This window comes from Brachyistius frenatus, unplaced genomic scaffold (assembly GCF_029030835.1).
Source record: "Brachyistius frenatus isolate BFR_SWC_R1_liver_20210118 unplaced genomic scaffold, ASM2903083v1 Contig_199, whole genome shotgun sequence".
NCBI classification, from domain to species: Eukaryota; Metazoa; Chordata; class Actinopteri; family Embiotocidae; genus Brachyistius; species Brachyistius frenatus.
Window position 1 is genome coordinate 622,812 of NW_027210798.1, and position 20,197 is coordinate 643,008.

Sequence of the window (20,197 nt, forward strand, 5' to 3'; positions counted from 1 at the left end):
TTTGTCCTTTGCTATGTTGGTTTTGGTAATATCCCAGAATAAAATGTGGTTTTGTTGCACTAAACTTGCTAATGTTCTTGTATTTTCTTCCTTTTTTTGGATAAAGCAATTCTAAGATTACAAAATGTGAATAAATACATAATTTATTAATAAGACAAAAAGATATATAAGAGTTGAGGCTTCAGCAGTCTGACTCGGACCTGCTGCTTCTGGGCATCTCCACAAACTCTATCACGTGTGCACTGAGGTTTATTTCTTACGTCACCAGTTACCTGTGAGTGCTTCACCTGCATCATTTAAACCTCCAGAACATTGTAATATTCAGTGAGAGGCACTAGGTGACAGCAGCTCTCCTCTGACAGGAAATAAAACACACATGGGTTCAGTGAAGCAGCTGTGTGGGCGGTGTGGTTTGCTGTGAACAATAGAAACCACACAAACCACCAGAACCTCAGCCAGTTATAATCAGACTGTGGTGTCTTACCTCAGCAGTTTCATCTCTCATGTCTCTACTAATGTAAACAGTTTCCTGGTATCTTTGAACTGATTCATTGAACGTCTTCAAATAATACAATTATGATTTATTTTCTGGTTCAGCTCTCTGCCCGTCAGAGTGGAAATATTTTGGCTATTGTCAGTCGAACCTTCTGTTAACGTCTGAGAACTGAAGCCATGAATTAAACAGCTGAGTCTTTTGTGCAGTTTTAAGGTTTGGCACTGGAAAGTCATCAAAGCGGGGGCGTAACAATATTTACTCAATAATTCAATGATGTCAGAACATAACAAACCTGAAAATCAAACTTTGCTGTGGAAGAAGGTTTTTGTGTTGCTCAGTCCTGCTCGCTGCTGCTATTATTTAAGATAACAGTCTACCTTTAGGTTTGATTTCTCACTGTGAAGAAAGTCTATTTGCAATAAAGCCGTATATTTAAAATACAAGCTGGTATCACCGCAAAACGTAAAATAGTCACGCTTTTACATGTTTTTCTGCAGTGGACGAAAATGAAACCTGCTGCATGCGTTTAGCCATGTGATTTAAAGGAGAATGAAACTTAAAGCTAAACGACGTGGCAAGCGTTACTAAATATGGAAAAACAACATGGTTGGATTAAGAAAACAAAAAAAAACCAACCTCAAGAACAACGATGTCACCTCCTGAATTTGAACCTCTGCCTCCTGCACAGAGACTGACATGCGTGTAAGTTTCACACTTACAAAACGTGAAACTGTCACGCCCAGAGAGGCCAAAGTGTGGCTCTCTCACATTTTTCTGTAGTGTCTATGTCACACTGTAGACTCATGTCGTTTTTACCAACCAGAACTAAAATTACAAAAAATTGACAGGTCACTTTCAAGTTTGAACTATAGTTCATTTTTTAATGGTCACATCCAGTATTTCAATCATTTAGTTGAAAAATGTGTGACATTTAAATGAAACGTGTAATTCCTTTCAGACGTGTGTGACGGTAGTTCAGTGTGTATTTAGGGTAAAATGTAGTCATTTAGAGCCTGTATGAAGAGGATTTTAATATTTCTGACTCTGGCTCCACCTGGTGGTCGTATCAAAAAAGACCCTGTAACAGATAGAATTGCATGCCGACACCCCAGTGACACAGACTGCACCAAATTCAACCGGGTTTGTTTCAGTTGTATTCAAACTACTGGCTGAATCAGTGCTGTGTTGTATTATTAGACCGGATCAGATCCTTTCAAATCTCCACTTAGAGGAGTCTCTTTAAGTCCAAAGTGTTTGAGGTGAGCCTAAAATCCAACCAGGCAATTAACACTTAACTTAGTGTCTCACTGAAGCTACTGTGTTCAAAACTCTGCAAACATTTGAGTAAAAACTTTTCCTTAATTATTTCAAATTCCTGCTAAAGAGTATTGCTAAAAAAAACTAAAAAAAACTAAAGGTCGACCAATTAGATTTAGAAAAAAAGAAAAAAAGAAATGCAGTAGTTTTGGAAATGTATTCATGAGCAAGAACAACTAAAGTTTCGAGATATCTGTCAGAAACAGAATTGAGCTGAGAGTGAGTGAGCTGCAGGACCACCAGCTAAACCTGAAACTGTCCCACATCAGCCGGTTGGAATTTTCCCACCTTGGAGGCGATAAGTGATTAAAACCAAACAGAACAACAATGCTCCGGTAAACGACAGCATACACCCCCAACTGAAGCAAGCCTGAACATGCAGCTTACAAGAAGTGTGCAACACAGACGATGTCAGAAACGAAGCTTTGTGCCTCTGCATGGCACCCTGTTCATAACTCCTGCTCCCACGGGGCCATCCCCTGTCACTGCTCCTTCTGAAGAAATATGACGTGCAGTGATTTAATCTGTAATCACTTATGAACAAACAACAGTTTAGTTCCTCTGCAGCCGTGACACACATTTTAAAACACGTTAGAAACAGTCGATGGCATTTCTGTAGAAAAACATGAGGAGTTTCATTTCAACATATTCAGCAGAGGAAAAGGAGAACTACTGTGGAAAACCCTGCTTATGCAAAATAAATACATGTTTTTAGTGTGTTGTGTCTGTTTTAAATTTTGCAATTCAGAATAAAAGATTTATTTTCCAAAGGAAGATTTCTTATAGTTGGCACATTGGTGTTGTTGTGAGATTATCCATCATAGTTTTGTAACTTCTTTTATGTCCTCTATTCAAACACTTACAAATAATGTGAGAAATTTACAGATGCATGACATAACAAGATGTTATCTTTCAGTCTGAGGATACCTGGCATCCAGCTTCGTCCCTTGCCTCACCGCTCTGTCTCCATGTAGATACAGTAGTTTAGAGCTGGAAAAAAAATTCAATGAAAAATGGTTCTGATCCAGAAGTGTCTTCAGCTGCAATACCAGCGAGTGCCACTAGAGGTCGTCTCCAAAAAGCCTCCGGCTCCATAGACTCCCATTCAACTTCTCTCATCAAATCCAAAGTGAATAAAATGTGTCCATCAGTTATCTCGGTGTTGTTAGCTAAAGTCACTCCTTCTTCTTAGTTTTCTGGAGGTCCATCTGAAAATAATCCCTCATTCATTAGAAAAGAAGATTCAAGAAGACCTGTTTTTGGGGGCGTGTCTGTTTGATTGACAGGCCTGTGGTGCAGTCAGGTTACAGCTATCGATGGGCGGGACGTAGTATCGTCAGGTTTCCGATCAGATCGGTCAGATCCACCTCTGGCTCCTCCCCCAGCTCGTCCAAATATGGTCACTTCCTGCTCCAAACCGCTTCGAACTAGCAAAGATGGTGACGGACAGAATCTGAACTGGAGGATTCATAACGTTCACAAACCAACGATGACATCACTGATGGTTGATGACATCACTGATGGATGATGACATTACTGATGGTTGATGACATCACTAATGGTTGATGGTTGGTTTTTAACCCAAAGGAAAGCAAGTGGCCCACGTCCTGTGTACCTGTGTCTGACCTCTGACCTTTCAGCACTGGTATCAACTCGGTATCACTGCAAAGCGTGAAATAGGCACGCCCGTCCACTGCAGCCAAACGTGAGATAGCCACGCGTTGGGCTGACAAGACGTGAAAGTTATACGTTTTCCTGTAGTAGACAAAAATGAAACCTCCTGCCTACCATGTGATTTACAGGGAAATTAAACTGCAAAACTGCATCGTTGAGGTTTGGAAACAAAACAACAACTCAAGAACAACAAATTCAGCTTCTGGATTCAAACCTCATTGTTCCACATGACAGTCTGTGATTACCTTCAAATTCATAAAATGTTCTTCGTACTTGGTCTCCGAATCTCTGTCCTCGGTCACGTGGTCCTTCATGATATGACTTTTACGTGTGAGCAAGTTTCACGCTTACAAAGCGTGTAACTTTCACGCCTCGGCAGCCCAAAGCGTGGCTATCTCAAGTTTTGCTGTCGTGGACAGGCGTGTCTATTTCACGCTATGCCGTGAGTGGTACTCTGAGTTGACAGTGTTGAATAACAGGAAGGAAAGCAGGGGGAAAAAAAGTCTAAAACATTCAGGGACCACAAATAAACACTTTTATGTCTTCAGAGGACACAAGCCGAACATGTAGGACTTCTGTTGGCACTACTGTGAGTACATTTTGGCACATTCAGCTCTGCAGGGATGTTCGACTGCAGCTGTTAAAACACAAACAGAATGAACTAGTTGTCGGCACATCCAAAGAAGATCCCAGCTGCCCCCTCCCCCCCCCCCCTCCACCTGCTACCAGACTGAAAGATCATTTCCAGTCAGATAGTCCTGCTGGTATTTGTTCCTTCGTCTGAACAGTGCAAGTTTTAATCATCCGTTTCCCCTTTTGTCTGCATTTCGAAGTAAATCTTGACCTGGATGTGAAATCTGTCTCTGCTTTCTTGGAAATCACATGTTTCCTTCTTTACATTCCCGGTTCCCCGCCGTCAGGTGGATTCATGGAGGAGGAGTTCGTCTCTGCGGTGTGAACAGTAAATGCATTCATGGGTGAAACCACAATAAAGAAGATAATGTGTACTTTTTGTGTTTTGACATGCAGATCATTCTTGTTTAATATCTTTCATTTCAACATCGCTAATTTTAAATCACCATAATATTCCTCCATCCGATGAAGATAAACTGTAAACGCTGGCTGTCAGCCGATCTCATCTCAGAACCATCTGTGAATCTGTGTGAATCTTTCTGGATTATTTCATTAGGAACGGAGACAGAAGAGGCGTGGAGGGAAACAAGGAGCTTTTGGCACATCTGATTTAAATCTACTGAGCTGGTTTCACCCAAACTGAGACTTCCAGCTTCACATCGATAGCCTCTGTTTACAAAGGACCTACATTCAATCTGTCTCGCAGTGGACTGACACAACTGTTTGGGTTGCATCTGTACAAAACAGCATGGAGAAGTCTGTTTAATTAGAACTGGACTCATACAGCCCATTTATTACAAACAATGTTTTAAAGATATTTGGCGAACATTCAGTTGTGCAATTTAATATTTATGAATATTTATGTCCAGATTTGAGCAGCTCTGAGATGCTGCAGCTTTCATGTAATCTTGTTTGATTATAGTTATGATGAATGTGAAAGGTCATCTCTCAGCAGTATTTACAGAAACCTCCGGAGGGAGATTTCAGCGGTCCGCTTTCTGTAACGCCGTGTCTCCTTTTCTTTAAACTGCAGAGTACACAGACCACTGACTCATACATGTAGGTAAATGAGGAAGACACAATATTACTCAGTGCATGTGTGAAAGTGCACTTATGGAGATCAGCATTACTGTAAAGTCACAATAGTTTCAGGAAGTAAAAGTTTGTTTTTAAACAGAATAAAACACGTTTTACAGCAACAGAGAGACATCCTGTGAAATGCACTGATTTAACATGTCAAAAGTTAAAACGTTAACACCATGTGTGTCTTAGATTAAACAAATGAGATGTAACATGTTAGTCAGATGGTGTCCATGTTTTCGGTCCTTTTGCTGGAAGCTTCTTATCGTCCAGATATGAGAGTGGAAGTGATGCTGCGCGTCGTCTTCACATCCTCTGCTTCATTTTTGCAGAATCGACTGTTTTCTGCTGCAGGTGGATTTTAGTTTGCGAATCCAGTGTTTTCTTTGGTGAAATGGGACCATAGAGTCGACCTGATGATTCACATCAATCAATCAATCAGAATTTATTTATAGAGCACTTTTTGTCCATTTTTGTCCAGTTCAAAGTGCTTCATAGATGATTGACAGGCCAATAATAAGACAGACATTTGTAGACCAGAAAAAATAAATAAATTTGAGAAGAAATGAAAAGGAAAATAAAACAAATTAAAAGCCACTTTGAAACCAACGCACACAAGTCGATAGAGATAATAGAAATGTAGAAGATAGATTAAAAGCTAAAATGACAATAAGAGCGGTAAAAGAGAGAACCAGAAACTAAAACTAAAAATGAGGACAATGCATTAAAAAGAAAGAAGTTACAGTTAAACAGAAGGTATTATAAAACATGAGGTAGGAAGAAATTAAAAGTATGTAAAACTAGTTAAACAGATGATAGAAGGTATAAAAGTGTGGCGGAAATAAATAAAGAAAAGCAAATAGAAAAAAAGAAAATAAACTTTTAAAAGTAAGTACAATAAAATTAAGATATGTTTAAAAGCCATAAAATGTTAATATTCCTTTAAGAACAAAGTGTATGAACTGAACTTTGGTCCACTGGATGAGGCCAGTGGAGACAACAGAAATAGATCATGAAGAGCTTCCTGTGGAATAAATGTGGTCCCTGCAGCCTTTTTAACAGTTATATCACTTTTGGCAGAAGCGATGCTTCTTGCGGGAAAAGTCTTTCTCCTCTAGCTCAACAAGTCACAGATTGTAATCTTGGATGCATGCACATACACGCATAAACACACACACACTGAAATGCTGCCTGCATTCATTCCAGGAAAAAAACAACAGATCAAATGTAGGAATATTGCTGAAAAGACAAGACGGATGAAGATGAGCTTACAGTATTTCCTCCTTTACAGACCTGCAAATCCACAATTATCATGTGATATCACATCATCACACACAGAAAATACATAAACAGGCCTCTGACCACTAAGATTGATGGATATTTGAGCTACTGTTTGCTTTTTATTTTCAGATAACAGAAATGATGCCACAGATGTTCATGTCAGACCTGCTGCTGTGTTCCACAGATACACACTAACACACACTAACACACACTAACACACACTACTCTGACATGTCAGGACTCTCACTGTGCACACAGTCCTGTTCATTCAAACCACACTGACAGGAAATGACCTCATCATGTGAACACATCAGCCTCCACAATATCTGCAGCTGTCATTATTTTACCCAGAATTCAGTGTGTTTTTGTGTCCTCTGTTTAACACTCAATAAAACCTCTGATTCTTCTGTCCAGCAGCAGCAGAGAACAAACACGTTGTGTTCAGGAACAGCTGCAGCTTCCTCACACGCTTTTAATTTGAAAATCCTTTATGTCAGTGGCCCCGCCCCCTTCCTCTGTGGAGCCAAAATGGCGACCATTTCACACTTCTTCTTTTCTGGAGTGTTCTGAGTGATTCATCCTGGAACTTGTGGTGTTCTGATGTTTCTGTACTGGCAGAGAGAACACACTGATGTACTCAGAGTAGAGAGTTAGTACACAAGTAGAACATCTGGAACACAAGTAGAACATCTGGAACACAAGTAGAACATCTGGAACACAAGAACAACATCTGGAAGACGAGTACAACATCTGGAAGACGAGTACAACATCTGGAACACGAGTACAACATCTGGAACACGAGTACAACACGTGTCAGCTGTCTTCCACTTCAACAGATGCTTCAGCTCCATTCATCGTTTCATTTCACCTTCATTTGACCCCTAAAACTAAAACTTCCGGTAAAACTCTCGTGAAGCATTTAAAGATCGTTTTGATTGACATGTTTGTGAAATGCTGAAGTCTTCCTCTCTTTGCACGACGTGTTTTATCTACTTGCTGCACGTCATTCTGCTTTTTGTAAATAATAAATGATTCTTTACTTTTTTTTATCATTTTGCAGGATCAGAGATTCTTTGGTGTAAATCTGACGCTCACTTTCACTTACGAGAAAATCGTCCTGCAAAACGGTGAACTGTAAATCTTTTGAACGCTGATAGAAGAGCTGAACACCCAGCAGCTGTTGAATCCTGCTCGGCCTCGGGGAAACATCACACAAAGAAACTCAGGAAGAGTTTTGGCAAGAAACACAAAAGAGAGAAAGGAGTTGATCTGTAATCGTCGGAGCACGTTTGAGTCGGCTGCCAACTTTCTCCCGTTTCCAGTCAATGAGCGCAGAGCACACTTTCACTTTCTCTTGCACACCTGTATAAATACACCTGCAGCTCTGCTCCTCACAGCAGCTTCTCCCTCCTGAAGAGACTCAGCTTCTCCCTCCTGAAGAGACTCAGCTTCTCCCTCCTGAAGAGACTCAGCTTCTCCCTCCTGAAGAGACTCAGCTTCTCCCTCCTGAAGAGACTCAGCTTCTCCCTCCTGAAGAGACTCAGCTTCTCCCTCCTGAAGAGACTCAGCTTCTCCCTCCTGAAGAGACTCAGCTTCTCCCTCCTGAAGAGACTCAGCTTCTCCCTCCTGAAGAGACTCAGCTTCTCCTCCGACTCTCTGAAGCCGACCGGACCCAAGAAGAACCAGACATGGCCTCTCGAGCTGCAGCTCTGCTCCTGCTGGGTGTCGTCTGCTTTCAGTTCACAGCAGGTGAGACATCTAAAGACATCTAAAGACATCTAAAGACCTCTAAAGACCTCTAAAGACCTCTAAAGACATGTAGACAACGTGAACAGTCCGTGTTGGAGGGTGCTCAGGTTACATTGGACTGAACATGTTCTGCCCTCTCTGATGTGTTTGTGTCTCCGTCTTGCTGCAGCTGAGATTGTGATGGACTGCTGTCTGAAGACCAGCGACAAGCGTTTGCCCTCCAAGATCCTCCTGAGCTACTCCCTCCAGGAAGCTGGGAAGGGCTGCGACATCAGTGCGACTGTGTAAGTCCTAAATATCGTGTCCAATGTTTACATGAGGAAGTCTGCGTTGCTCGGACCCTCGTCTGAATAATTATAGCACCTGTTGTTGTTTTAAATCTCACTTTTCAACCTCTCCTCTGTTTTCTCAGGTTTGTTTCCAGAGGTGGAAAGACGATGTGTGTGGTCCATCCCAGCGAGAAGCCGTGGGTCCAACGGCTCATTACCATTCTGGACCAGCAGAAGAAGTGAATGAGGTAAAACCAAAAGCACACCTGAAGGTGTCTTCTGTTTTCCTCCCTCCCTGTCAGGCGGATGTTTAACGATTCCCTCTCTACTGTTTACAGGTGCACGTGAGACGAGGGGATTCTGGGAAAATGAGGTGAAGCCCAAACGCAGATCTGACAACAGAAACCGTCTCAGAGTGTTTTACTGCCGGTTGAAAGTGTTTGAGAGGATCAGACCTGCCAGGTCGCTGAAGAACCTCCACTTCATCCTCGTTTTCTGAAGAGCAGACACTCGGTAGACGTCCTGCTCCTCGTGTCTGGTAACTGAACATGTGGCCGAGGTGGAGGATGGCCTCCTCCTCTCTTCTTTTATGTTCCCTCTGAGCTGCATGTATTGTAACGTTATGCTAAACTTGCCTGAAGAGTATAGCTGAGTTGTACTGAATGCTGCTTCTGAATTCATTTTTCAATTCGTGCTGTTTTTGTCAGAACTTGAACAAATGTGATGATTTTTGTACATCAAATATATCTTAAAATAAACTTTAATATGAATTGGGAAATTCTGTTTTCTGCCTTTCATTTAAACTGAAACACATCACATGACTCCATCCAACATGTACAAAAAGATAAAACATGAATCTCATGGAAATATGTTTTATAGACCGTTTAAGGCTTTTTAAAGAGGAAAACCACATTAAAACAAACCTGCAGTAACATAAAAAAAATAAACAAAGCTGAAGACGATAAATGTACAGAAATGAAACAGAATGAAAAACTCAAAATATAATAAAACTAAATAAAAACAACAGAATAAACTCTTTGTTCCAACATTGATAAAAAGCTGTTTAAAACAAGAATGAAGCACGTGGTTGTTATAAAGATTAAACCTCCTGAAGTCAACAACATTTAAATTAGCACATAATATAGGATGATATAACATTGGAATTTGTCCAATAAATGTGATTCTGATAGAACGTCAAGTTGTTGCCATGACAACAGACGATGCTTCTCTCACACACACACACACACACACACACACACACACACACACACACACACACAGAAGATCAGCACAGTTCAGATCATATGACCACAGTTTGTCCTTCTGCTCCTCAGTTACAGAATCACATTTACAAGTATGCAATGGACATGAAGTCACAGTGACCTTTGACCTTTGACTACAAAAATCTGATCGGTCCGTCCAACTAAAGCTTCGTGCCACATTCGAAGAAATTCCCTCAAATAAGAAATAAGAATTGAAAAAGGTATTTTCAGTTTGTGTACAAGCTAAACTTTTTATTCAAGGTTGTCTCTTTATTTCTGCATATTTAGAGTGAGTGTTGGTAATAATTTCTAACGTCCACTTATGAAAATACATGCTGGGACCTCAGAGGGTTTGGAAACAGGAAGTCCTTCAGTTTGACCTTTGAACCGGCGGCAGGACAGTGTCTCTGAGCTCATAAACTGCTGTGGAGGCTGACGAGGTCCAACAGCATCCTGTGGAGTTTCCCACAGCGTGTCACCGCAGACCACACAACAATATAACACAACTTATCTACGCGCATGTTTACGACACAGATTTACTGAAAATGATCTTCACAAGCAAAACAAGTCCTTCAGTTTCACTTTTGCTGCGGTCGCACATCCAGACCTCTTTATGAAAGGTTCAGGCGTCCAAACTCAACCTTCAATCATTTTAATTGAAACTTCAGTGCTGCTCTGTCAGGTTGGTTTACCTCGGAGGACTTTGCCAAATAAAAATGTCAAGAAAAAAATAATAAGAAGTCAACATTAAACTGCATTTTCTAGTTTTCCAATTTTAGTAACAGGGTTCAGTTTTAGTCACAAAACCTCAGAGAAGGATCACCTGTCTGCAGGACGTTGGAGCTTCATCAGTTCTCTGTTTGGGTTTTATGGTGTCTTTTTTTATTTTTTTATGGCGTCTTTTTTTTATGGCAGGCTTCACATCACAGACTTTTTATAAGAGAGTTCGTAGCTTCAGGTCTGTAAAATGGTTCTGATCCAGAAGTGTCTTCAGCTGCAATACCAGCGAGTGCCACTAGAGGTCGGCTCCAAAAAGCCTCCGGCTCCATAGACTCCCATTCAACTTCTCTCATCAAATCCAAAGTGAATAAAATGTGTCCATCAGTTATCTCGGTGTTGTTAGCTAAAGTCACTCCTTCTTAGTAGTTTTCTGGAGGTCCATCTGAAAATAATCCCTCATTCATTAGAAAAGAAGATTCAAGAAGACCTGTTTTTGGGGGCGTGTCTGTTTGATTGACAGGCCTGTGGTGCAGTCAGGTTACAGCTATCGGTGGGCGGGACGTAGTATCGTCAGGTTTCCGATCAGATCGGTCAGATCCACCTCTGGCTCCTCCCCCAGCTCGTCCAAATATGGTCACTTCCTGCTCCAAACCGCTCCGAACTAGCAAAGATGGTGACGGACAGAATCTGAACTGGAGGATTCATAACGTTCACAAACCAACGATGACATCACTGATGGTTGATGACATCACTGATGGTTGATGATTGGTTTTAAACCCAAAGGAAAGCAAGTGGTCCACGTCCTGTGTACCTGTGTCTGACCTCTGACCTTTCAACGATGACATCACTGATGGTTCATTGATATGGTCGATATAAAAACTATATACACAAGTGGGAATCACAATAATTAACTCTATGACTTGAACGGGGGGCGTGGCCACCTGCGCACGACTCCAAGTGTCCAAAAACTAATTTTAAAGTTTAAAATGAACAGTTTGAACTGAAAGTGTTGAACTTTGACCTCTTGCTTGTTCAGCATGTTTGCACAGAGCTCAATGTAGACAAAACTATTCTGTTAAACACAGACTTCACAGACGGCGGCAAAGGTGAAACACGTCCTTCCCATTAGTCAACATGCAGATATACAACGGCACACTTCTTCCCAGAACAATGAATCCGCCCTGTCAGAGGGATTCCTGCCAAGTTTTTCTGCTCAGGCGACACTTCAGGTCCATCAAGTTATCTTATTTTCCTGTAATTGCTTCAGCAGGGAAAGTCCAAGAGTGTAAACAGAGGACAGATAAGGATGGACTTACAAGAAAATGAAAGTTTCTCTGTAAACGCTGCAGCGTGGAGCCAAACACACAGAAACACTCCTGATGATGCAATACGCAGCTCAGAGAAATTAATATGATTAAAGTACAACTTCATTAATCTGTGTTAATCTTATGTCCACATAAAGAGACCACAACTGAAGGTCCACTTCCTCAATCCAGTCAGTGAGATGGAAAAGCTTTTTCCTTTCAGTGTGTGAGCGTTGGTATCCGTTTCACTAGAATCCAGGTTTACTCAAAGAACTCCTGTTTGACAAGAAAAGAAATCATCAAGGAACCAAGACGAGTCATAATGACACTCTTCAGCTTTCACTGGATTCATTTCAGATCAAACAAGTCTTCAGATCAATGGTTCAACTGACCCTGAGGGTTTATAGGAACAATAACTAATCATCTCCACAGGTCGCTATCCTCACATTTAATCTAAATATTAATTATTATTAATTATATCATTCATAACTCTTTTTAAAAATGTTTATTTGTTTATTTATTTTGGTCAATGAGGTCCTATGTAGGGAATGTTGTATTTTGTATTTAGTAAAATTAAAAATGTTTAAATAATAAAAGTCGCTATCACGTTTTCTGCAAACGGCCTGTCAATCAAACAGACACGCCCCCAAAACAGGTCTTTTTGAAGCTTATCTTCTAATGAATGAGGGATTATTTTCAGATGCTGAGAGACAGATTTGGTAAACTGAGGTTTTCTTCACCTGCTTTCATCATGTTACATCTCATGCGACCGCCTCAAGGAGGAGTCACAGAAGTGGTGAGTCACTTAAATTGGTTTATTTTACTGAAGAAAAGTTTACAACATGCAGGACAAGAAATAAAAGAAATAAATAGAACAAAACTGCTGACTGAAGCCCTGAACAAAAACTAGCTCATCAAAAAGAAGACTTTACAATAACAATACAAGAACAGCAACCAACCAACCTGCTGTTTTAAACAGAGATCACCACATACGCTCTGGATGGACAGAATCCATCACACAGGAAACTACATTATTGCCTTGTTACATGTATGAAACTACATCTGAGCTGGTCATACATGATCATTTTAGAAAGTAGTATTCATAGCAGCCAAAGTGAAAGTGCATGAGGTACAAAACTTGTATTACTTTTATTACTTGAAAGTGATAAAAGTTTTCTTTTACTTTTCTTACTTATGAAAGTTTTGTTTTGACTTAAAGCATTGCCACATTCCAGTTTTCCTTCGTTCACATCAAGTAGAATAAAATCAGCTTCAGATTTGTGGTGAATTCAAGTTTGTTTGCAAAAAAACAGGACAACCAGATTCTCTCCCTTTCAAATTAAAAGCCCTCCAGTGTTTCATACGTGTTGTGTTCTGGATTTCAACCTCAGGCCAGTGAGAGTGTGTTATGCCTTAATGATGGTTGTGTTTTCTCTTCTATGAAAGTGTAACTGAAGGTTTAATCCTGAAACTCCTGGTAAATAAGAAACGTGATGAACTGTCACTGATACGAGCTGCTCAAACACATCAGGAGGGTTTTATTTAGGTTAAGAGGGAGCTTGACCTGTTTGAGCCTTTGGCTTCATGATGGATTGATGACTTGTATGTGTGTGTGTGTGTGTGTGTGTGTGTGTGTGTGTGTGTGTGTGTGTGTGTGTGTGTGTGTGTGTGTGTGTGTGTGTGTGTGTGTGTGTGTGTGTGTGTGTGTGTGTGTGTAGGGGAAGGGCTGAGGGGGGGGGCAGACAGAGTAAAAGTGAAACTCAGTGGACATTGTGCTACACTATAAAGAGTGATTCTCAGACACAGTCAGCACACCAGCTCTTCATCAGCTCAGCCCAACATGGCTCTGTGGGGTGATGCCAAGCTCTTCCTCTGCCTCCTCTCCATCACCTGCTGCTGCACAGGTGAGTTTTCTCACGCTCTTCATCAAACTCCAGATTCTCTCCTCCATCTTTTTTAAGCAGAAAGTGTCATTTTTAGCTCAGAATTATAACAGGATGTGATTTATGTGAACATGTGAAGTGACTCCGGTGTAAGATGTGATTTTAAAATCTGAGGTCACTCACTTCACTTGATGTTTTATCTCTGAGTCTGCAGTCAGCTGGTTGTGTGCGTCGGTACTTTGTAGAAGTTGCTGTGAAAAGAAGCTCAGTTTGTCATTTACAATCATCACAACATCAGTCTTCATACTGGAGAGCTGCATGAGGTCCAACAGGATTTAATTCAGTCAATTTATCATTATTAACTAGAGATGAGATAGAGAAGACAGGTGGGAAAGATTATTAAGCAGAAAGGAAAAAATACCAAACACATGCAATAAAAAAAGAATGTAACAAAAAGGAAAAAATATATAAAATGGTAAAAAAAAATTAAAAAAAAAAAAAAAAAAAGTTTTAAATACACAAACAAATTGCACATAAGTGATCAAATATATATTGTTAATTGTAAATTCCACAGGATTTATTGTTTATGGTCAAATATATAAACATAAATGTAAAAGTCAACTACAATATATCAAATATAATATAGTCATTTTTTATTATATAAAAACATCAGTTAAGTACTTCAATACTGCAGAAATGTGTCATATGTGAATCTTACTGATGAATGCGGATGGTGAGGTGTGTGCTGGTATCCCCCCCCCCTCCCCTTGTAATGAGAAACTAAAGGTTAAGGACGGGAAGTCCCGGTCAGGTAACAAACACTAACAACACACCTCAGTCGTGTGTGAAGTGTGTTGTGTAATGTGTGTGTGTGTCCTGTACACATTAATACATGAAAACCAGACACACACACACACCATCAGCGTCCAGACGTTTAAAAAGCTTCATCTTTATCTTCTTCATATTTTAAATGTATAAAAGAAATAGTATAATGAAAAATTGTGTGCTGAATTGATGCATAAAAAAAAAAAATCACCTTGATATGGAAAACATTTATGATTTTAAGATAAAAATAGGGACGAAATCAAAACTAAAGATAAAAACATGATCTCAGGCTGCACACAAGACACTTTAATAACTCTTCCAGAACCTCATTCTGGGTTTGAAGTGTTAACATGATGCCTTTAATGTTTACTTATTAAAAACCTCCCAGCTGAAGGGTTTGACGGGCAGGACAGACACCTCAGAGACAGAAGGACGAGTGCCTTCCAATAACACTAAAAACAGGAATATGACTCCCCCTGTGTTTAGTTTGAGGTTTTGAACTAATGTCCTGTTGGTGGTTCAGTTCGGACTCTGAACTGCATCTGAGTCCAGTAATTCTTATCTTATCTTATCTTATCTTATCTTATCTTATCTTATCTTATCTTATCTTATCTTATCTTATCTTATCTTATCTTATCTTATCTTATCTTATCTTATCTTATCTTATCTTATCTTATCTTAAGTACACTTCACTAGTTAGGACCCCGCCTCGGCTGAGGGCGAACCTTCATTGATTGGGGGAGATTAAGCCAGGGTGAGAGTTTTGCGGTTTGGGGGAAGGCTTAGTCAAGGATCCACTGCAGCTCCCGGGCCTTGCAGATCCCCAAAAGAAGCCATCCTAAGACGGCAAGGCTGCCTGCCCTTTGCATAGGTCGTCGAAGCTGTGACGGGTGTAAAGTTGGTAGGCTTGGGAAGACCAGCGGCCCGTGACCTTGATGAGGTCTGGGACTCCTCTGCTTGATGCGGTGGTGACTGCCCCTATGTGAAAGGAGTGGCCGGAGAAGGAGTCAGGATTAATCCCTGAGGTGATTAGAACTGCTCTGAAGTGTAAAAGGAACCAGGACCGATTGGCAACTTGGCCTGTTTCGGTGATGAACAGCAGTTCAGGGGAAGAAGCTTGCTGCGTTTTCCTGAGCTGTCTCTGAGGCGACGGCCATCAGCAGTCTGGATGTTTCTGATAACAGCAAGTTAAACCACGTTACGCAGTTAGGTAATACGATACGTTACTTTACAAGATGATAAGATACAATACAATACGTTACGATACCATACGATACGATACGATACGATACGATACGATACGATAAGATAAGATAAGATAAGATAAGATAAGATAAGATAAGATAAGATACAATACAATACGTTACGATACGATACGCTACGCTACGATAAGATAAGATAAGATAAGATAAGATAAGATAAGATAAGATAAGATAAGATAAGATAAGATAAGATAAGATAAGATAAGATAAGATACAATACAATACGTTACGATATGTTACGATACGATACAATACTTTACGAGATGATAAGATACAATATGTTACGTTATGTTACGATGCGATACAATACTTTACGATATGGTAAGATACAATATGTTACGTTACGTTACGATACGTTACGATATGTTACGATGCGATACGATACATTGCGATACGTTGCAATGCGATACGATATGTTACGATACTTTACGAGATGATAAGATACAATACGTTACGTTACGATACGATACATTACGATACATTACGATACATTACGATACATTGCGATACATTACGATACATTACGATACATTACGTTACGATACGATACGTTACGATGTGATGCGATACGATACTTTACGAGATGATAAGATACAATACGTTACGTTACGATACGATACATTACGATACATTACGATACATTACGATACATTACGATACATTACGATACGATACGATACGATACGTTACGATGTGATGCGATACGTTACGGTACGATACGTTGTGATGCGATACGATACTTTACGCGATGATAAGATACAATACATTACGATGCGTTACAATACTTTACAAGATGATAAGATACGATACGTTACGATACGATACGTGCCGGAAAAGAGAGCATGTGATGGTTGGAGGGTAGGGAAAGAAGAAGTAGGGACTGGCATCCCGGTGCCAGGAATCTGCATGGTAGGAGGGTAAGCTGCGGCCCTCGATGTGCTGGGAAGGTCACTGGAGGTGCCTGAGGAAAGGGGGCAGAAGGGTTGTAAGGTGGCCGCTCGGTGGTGATGATGGGCGCTGTGGATGGATGAGAGAGGGGGAAAGAGGAAAGAAGACCTGGCAACCCGGTGCCAGAGTAGAGGGCAGAAAAAAGGGGGGTGTTGAAGAACAGCAGTGGTACAGACTGATGAATCCAGCCAGAAGGTGGGATGGAATGCTGTGGAAATTGAAGAGAGGAGAAGAGATTCGGCATCCCGGTGCCGCTGTGCAAAGGTGAGTTTACCTGGGGAGGTAGAGGGGGATGAGAGGTGACGTGCTGCCGACCTGGCAACCCGGAACTTTGTGGGTGGGAGGGCGGGGCTTGGAGGTGCGTGGTGACGTCACTGTTGTTGACGTTACTGTTGTTGACGTCACTGTCGTTGACGTTACGCCGGTGTGTTTTGCGTGGAGGTACGTTTGTGTTTTGTGGCCTTCGGAAAGTTGTGAGGAGTTGGGACAGTCTCGCGTTGTTGTCGGAGCGGTGGTGAGGTACCCCCTTCTCTTTTAGATGATGATGACATAACTCAAAATGTCCAGCAGCATCTTCAGACTTCAAACATCAGACATCAAGAACTTTGAATTCTGAATCTGTTATACATCTTTTAGACACTAAAGAAGCAGGAATCCCGCGGAGGAAGAGAGAGGGGACTTACGTTGCCGTTGGCTACGTCTGGGGGTGGCAGGTCTCCCTCTGTCACCGGTGAGTGAGTTATTGGAGGACGGCCGTGGATCGGAACCTTTGTACAGAAGGATTGAATGGAGAGAGGGATTCTGGTGGATGCAGCTGGTTGGCTTGATGGAGATCGGCGGGTCCGACTCCGATGTGCTGCCTGGGTGTTCCCGGTGGCGGTTGGCGGCGTCTCGTGGGTATCCCGGGGCCTTGGAGAGGGCAGCTGTATGGGTGTCCTCTGGGGAGGCAAGATAATCCTCGTCGTCGTCGGACGGGCTGAGGAACAGTATGTCCATGCTTGGGCCGAGGTAAGGTCGTTTTCTCTTCTCTCTGCGTGGTGTCTGGTTCCGGATGCAGAAAACGTGAACGGGCCGAGGTCCAGAGTGGGTGGACATTTATAGGAGTGTGGCCGGAAGTGGGGGAGTGGTTGAGGCGTGGTCCTGCTCCTGAAATTCAGTTAAAACTTTATCTCCAAGTTTTAATGACACTCTGACGTGTGAACACTTGTAAAGGTTTGTAATTTCCTTTTTTATGGAGAGCAGCTGGAGGCAGGCACTTCTAAAACATCCACCACACACATATATATGTATGTATATCTGTGTTTCAGTGACTCTGGCCCAGATGCCCGTCGACTGCTGCTTGAGTGTCAAAAACAAGCCGATCGACAGAGCCGCCGTGGTGGACTACCGTCAGCAGGTCAGTGGCCAGGGCTGCTCTCTGGACGCCACCATGTAAGTTCAGCTGCTGCACAGAGCACCGTGTGTCCGAGAGGACGATGTGTCCGAGAGGACGATGTGTCGGATGTCTGTGAGTTTGACCTGGACGATGCTCTCTTCCTGCAGCCTGGTGACCCGACTCGGGAAGAAACTCTGCGTCCCGCCTCATGAACTGTGGCTGGAGGGGGTGAGGAGCCACGTGGACCACCTGAAGAAGATATGCAAGAGGCTCAACTACAAGGTGAGCTTCCTGTTTTCTGCTGCACCACAACGTTTCACACACAAACTGAAAAAAAACATTAATAAATATCAAAATCAAATCAAAATCAAAAACTAAGACAGAAATATGTGCCAGCAGAAGAGTTTCAGGGCAAATTCATTCAAATTCAAGTTGATTGAAATTAAGGTTCAAACTAAAAAAAATTATTTAGAATTATGCAATTCAAATCCCAATATAAATATAATATATATAAATATATATAATACAAACTCTTCCGCGTTGGTTCTGTGTAACATGAACCGGACCTCGACTGTCTGAAGCCTCGTTTCATTTCACAGAGTTGAAAACCACTGAAGTGAAATCAGGAGTTCAGGCGTGAAGAGATGAAACAAGGAAGCTCTCAGGTTCACCAACACTTCACCGTCACGGGATTCCTGCTTCTTTAGTGTCTAAAAGATGTTTAACAGATTCAGAATTCAAAGTTCTTGATGTCAGATGTTTGAAGTCTGAAGATGCTGCTGGACATTTTGAGTTATGTCAAATCATGAAGACAAAAATGAAGTTCGAATCAAACTGTTTTTACTGAAGGTGAAACCTGAGATCCAAAGTTTCTCACTCCGTCCTCTTTCCTCTGTCCCCCGTCCCTGTCCTCCACCCAGAGCACCCCCATCCTCCGTCCTCCGTCCCTTGTCCTCCGTCCTCCATCCCATGTCCTCCGTCCTCCGTCCCCTTTCCTCCGCCCCCTCTTTATTTTGAAGAGCTCAGGTTTGGACAGAACCAGAATGTCCTCTCGTGCTGTGACTCCTGATTATCGTCTCTCTGTGTCATGAAAGGCAGGAAGTGATGACGTAATGAACGACCTCTGTTTCTAAATACTGTTTTTTTTGTTGCAGGTCAAACGCTGCTCTGGAGTGAAGCGCCACTAAAACGACCTTTGACCTCTGGAGGAGGACGAGTGGCTCCAAACACTTTATCTACAATGAGTAGAAGAATATAAATGTGATCGCAGAGATTCTCCTGACTGCGCAACAGTTTTCTCTGTTTGTCTTTTGTAAAATGTTTCAATTGAGCTGTAATAAAAATAATGAAAATAGAAATAAAACATGTTGAAGGTCTTTGAAGAAATCCGTTGAAGGAGCTTTGAATGTAAACGTATGTGGAGTGTTTATCTCAGTGATAACTCAAAACTCAGTTTATTGGTTGGATGGTTTCATTTGAGTGTCGATTTTCAGAATAAAAGCTATTTTTGTTTTCAAAACTAAATCATGTCTCTGATCTTTTTTTCATAAACACTTTTGGGAGTAAATAATAAACTGCAACACTACGATTGCAACGATTATTTTTTGGAGTTGGTTTGTTTAGTTTTACACCAAATGAAATTCACGCAAAAACATCCCTGAACAAAGACGAGGTCGCCGGTCGTCCTGGTACATTTGAACTTAAATTCATATTGTGGTCATCATGCAGTGAGTGATGGACACATCAGCGTCCAGCTCGGCGCTCCGCTGTGGACTCTCGTCTCATTTGGATTCATGTTCAGTTTAACGAGCGGCTTCCTCAGGTTTGGAGTTTACAGACTTGAACTGCAGGTTTTGGCTTCACTGTACTGATGAAGATCAAAGTTGGAGCTCTCGAGTGAAGCTTCCATCAGTGGAGACACTAAATGTTGTAACAGGTCCAGAGTCGAACATAAAACCTTCACAGACTCGAGGATCTGAGACGTTTGCAGATACCTAAATGTGAAAGTGACATTTAGAGGACTGAAGTTCTGCTGACTCGCTCGTAGTGACTGCACCTGAGCAACAGGTAACAAAGTGAACGGAGTATAACCCACAGAGCGCCTGGTCTGAGACGACCT

The 20,197-nt window shown here is 41.5% G+C and overlaps 2 protein-coding genes across 2 annotated transcripts; both read left to right on the plus strand.

Annotated features, from left to right (window-relative positions):
• The first annotated feature begins 7,886 nt into the window (after nt 1–7,886).
• LOC138632895 (C-C motif chemokine 21-like) lies at nt 7,887–9,277 on the plus strand. The gene is made up of 4 exons (XM_069718771.1): nt 7,887–8,230; nt 8,400–8,514; nt 8,643–8,747; nt 8,838–9,277. The coding sequence occupies exons 1-3, from the start codon at nt 8,170–8,172 to the stop codon at nt 8,740–8,742; spliced, it is 276 nt and encodes a 91-aa protein (XP_069574872.1). The 5' UTR covers nt 7,887–8,169; the 3' UTR covers nt 8,743–8,747; nt 8,838–9,277.
• A 4,306-nt stretch (nt 9,278–13,583) lies between these two features.
• Nucleotides 13,584–19,596, plus strand: LOC138632909 (C-C motif chemokine 2-like). The gene is made up of 4 exons (XM_069718802.1): nt 13,584–13,689; nt 18,011–18,134; nt 18,246–18,360; nt 19,233–19,596. The coding sequence occupies exons 1-4, from the start codon at nt 13,626–13,628 to the stop codon at nt 19,263–19,265; spliced, it is 336 nt and encodes a 111-aa protein (XP_069574903.1). The 5' UTR covers nt 13,584–13,625; the 3' UTR covers nt 19,266–19,596.
• The last annotated feature ends 601 nt before the right edge of the window (nt 19,597–20,197 follow it).

Bases quoted from the DNA above. Each gene is read 5' to 3' on its own strand.
- LOC138632895 (XM_069718771.1), top strand. From the start codon at position 8,170: ATGGCCTCTCGAGCTGCAGCTCTGCTCCTGCTGGGTGTCGTCTGCTTT. The intron at 8,231-8,399 runs GTGAGACATCTA...GTCTTGCTGCAG, and splicing joins CTGCTTTCAGTTCACAGCAG to CTGAGATTGTGATGGACTGC. The intron at 8,515-8,642 runs GTAAGTCCTAAA...CTGTTTTCTCAG, and splicing joins TGCGACATCAGTGCGACTGT to GTTTGTTTCCAGAGGTGGAA.
- LOC138632909 (XM_069718802.1), top strand. From the start codon at position 13,626: ATGGCTCTGTGGGGTGATGCCAAGCTCTTCCTCTGCCTCCTCTCCATC. The intron at 13,690-18,010 runs GTGAGTTTTCTC...TCTGTGTTTCAG, and splicing joins CATCACCTGCTGCTGCACAG to TGACTCTGGCCCAGATGCCC. The intron at 18,135-18,245 runs GTAAGTTCAGCT...CTCTTCCTGCAG, and splicing joins TGCTCTCTGGACGCCACCAT to CCTGGTGACCCGACTCGGGA.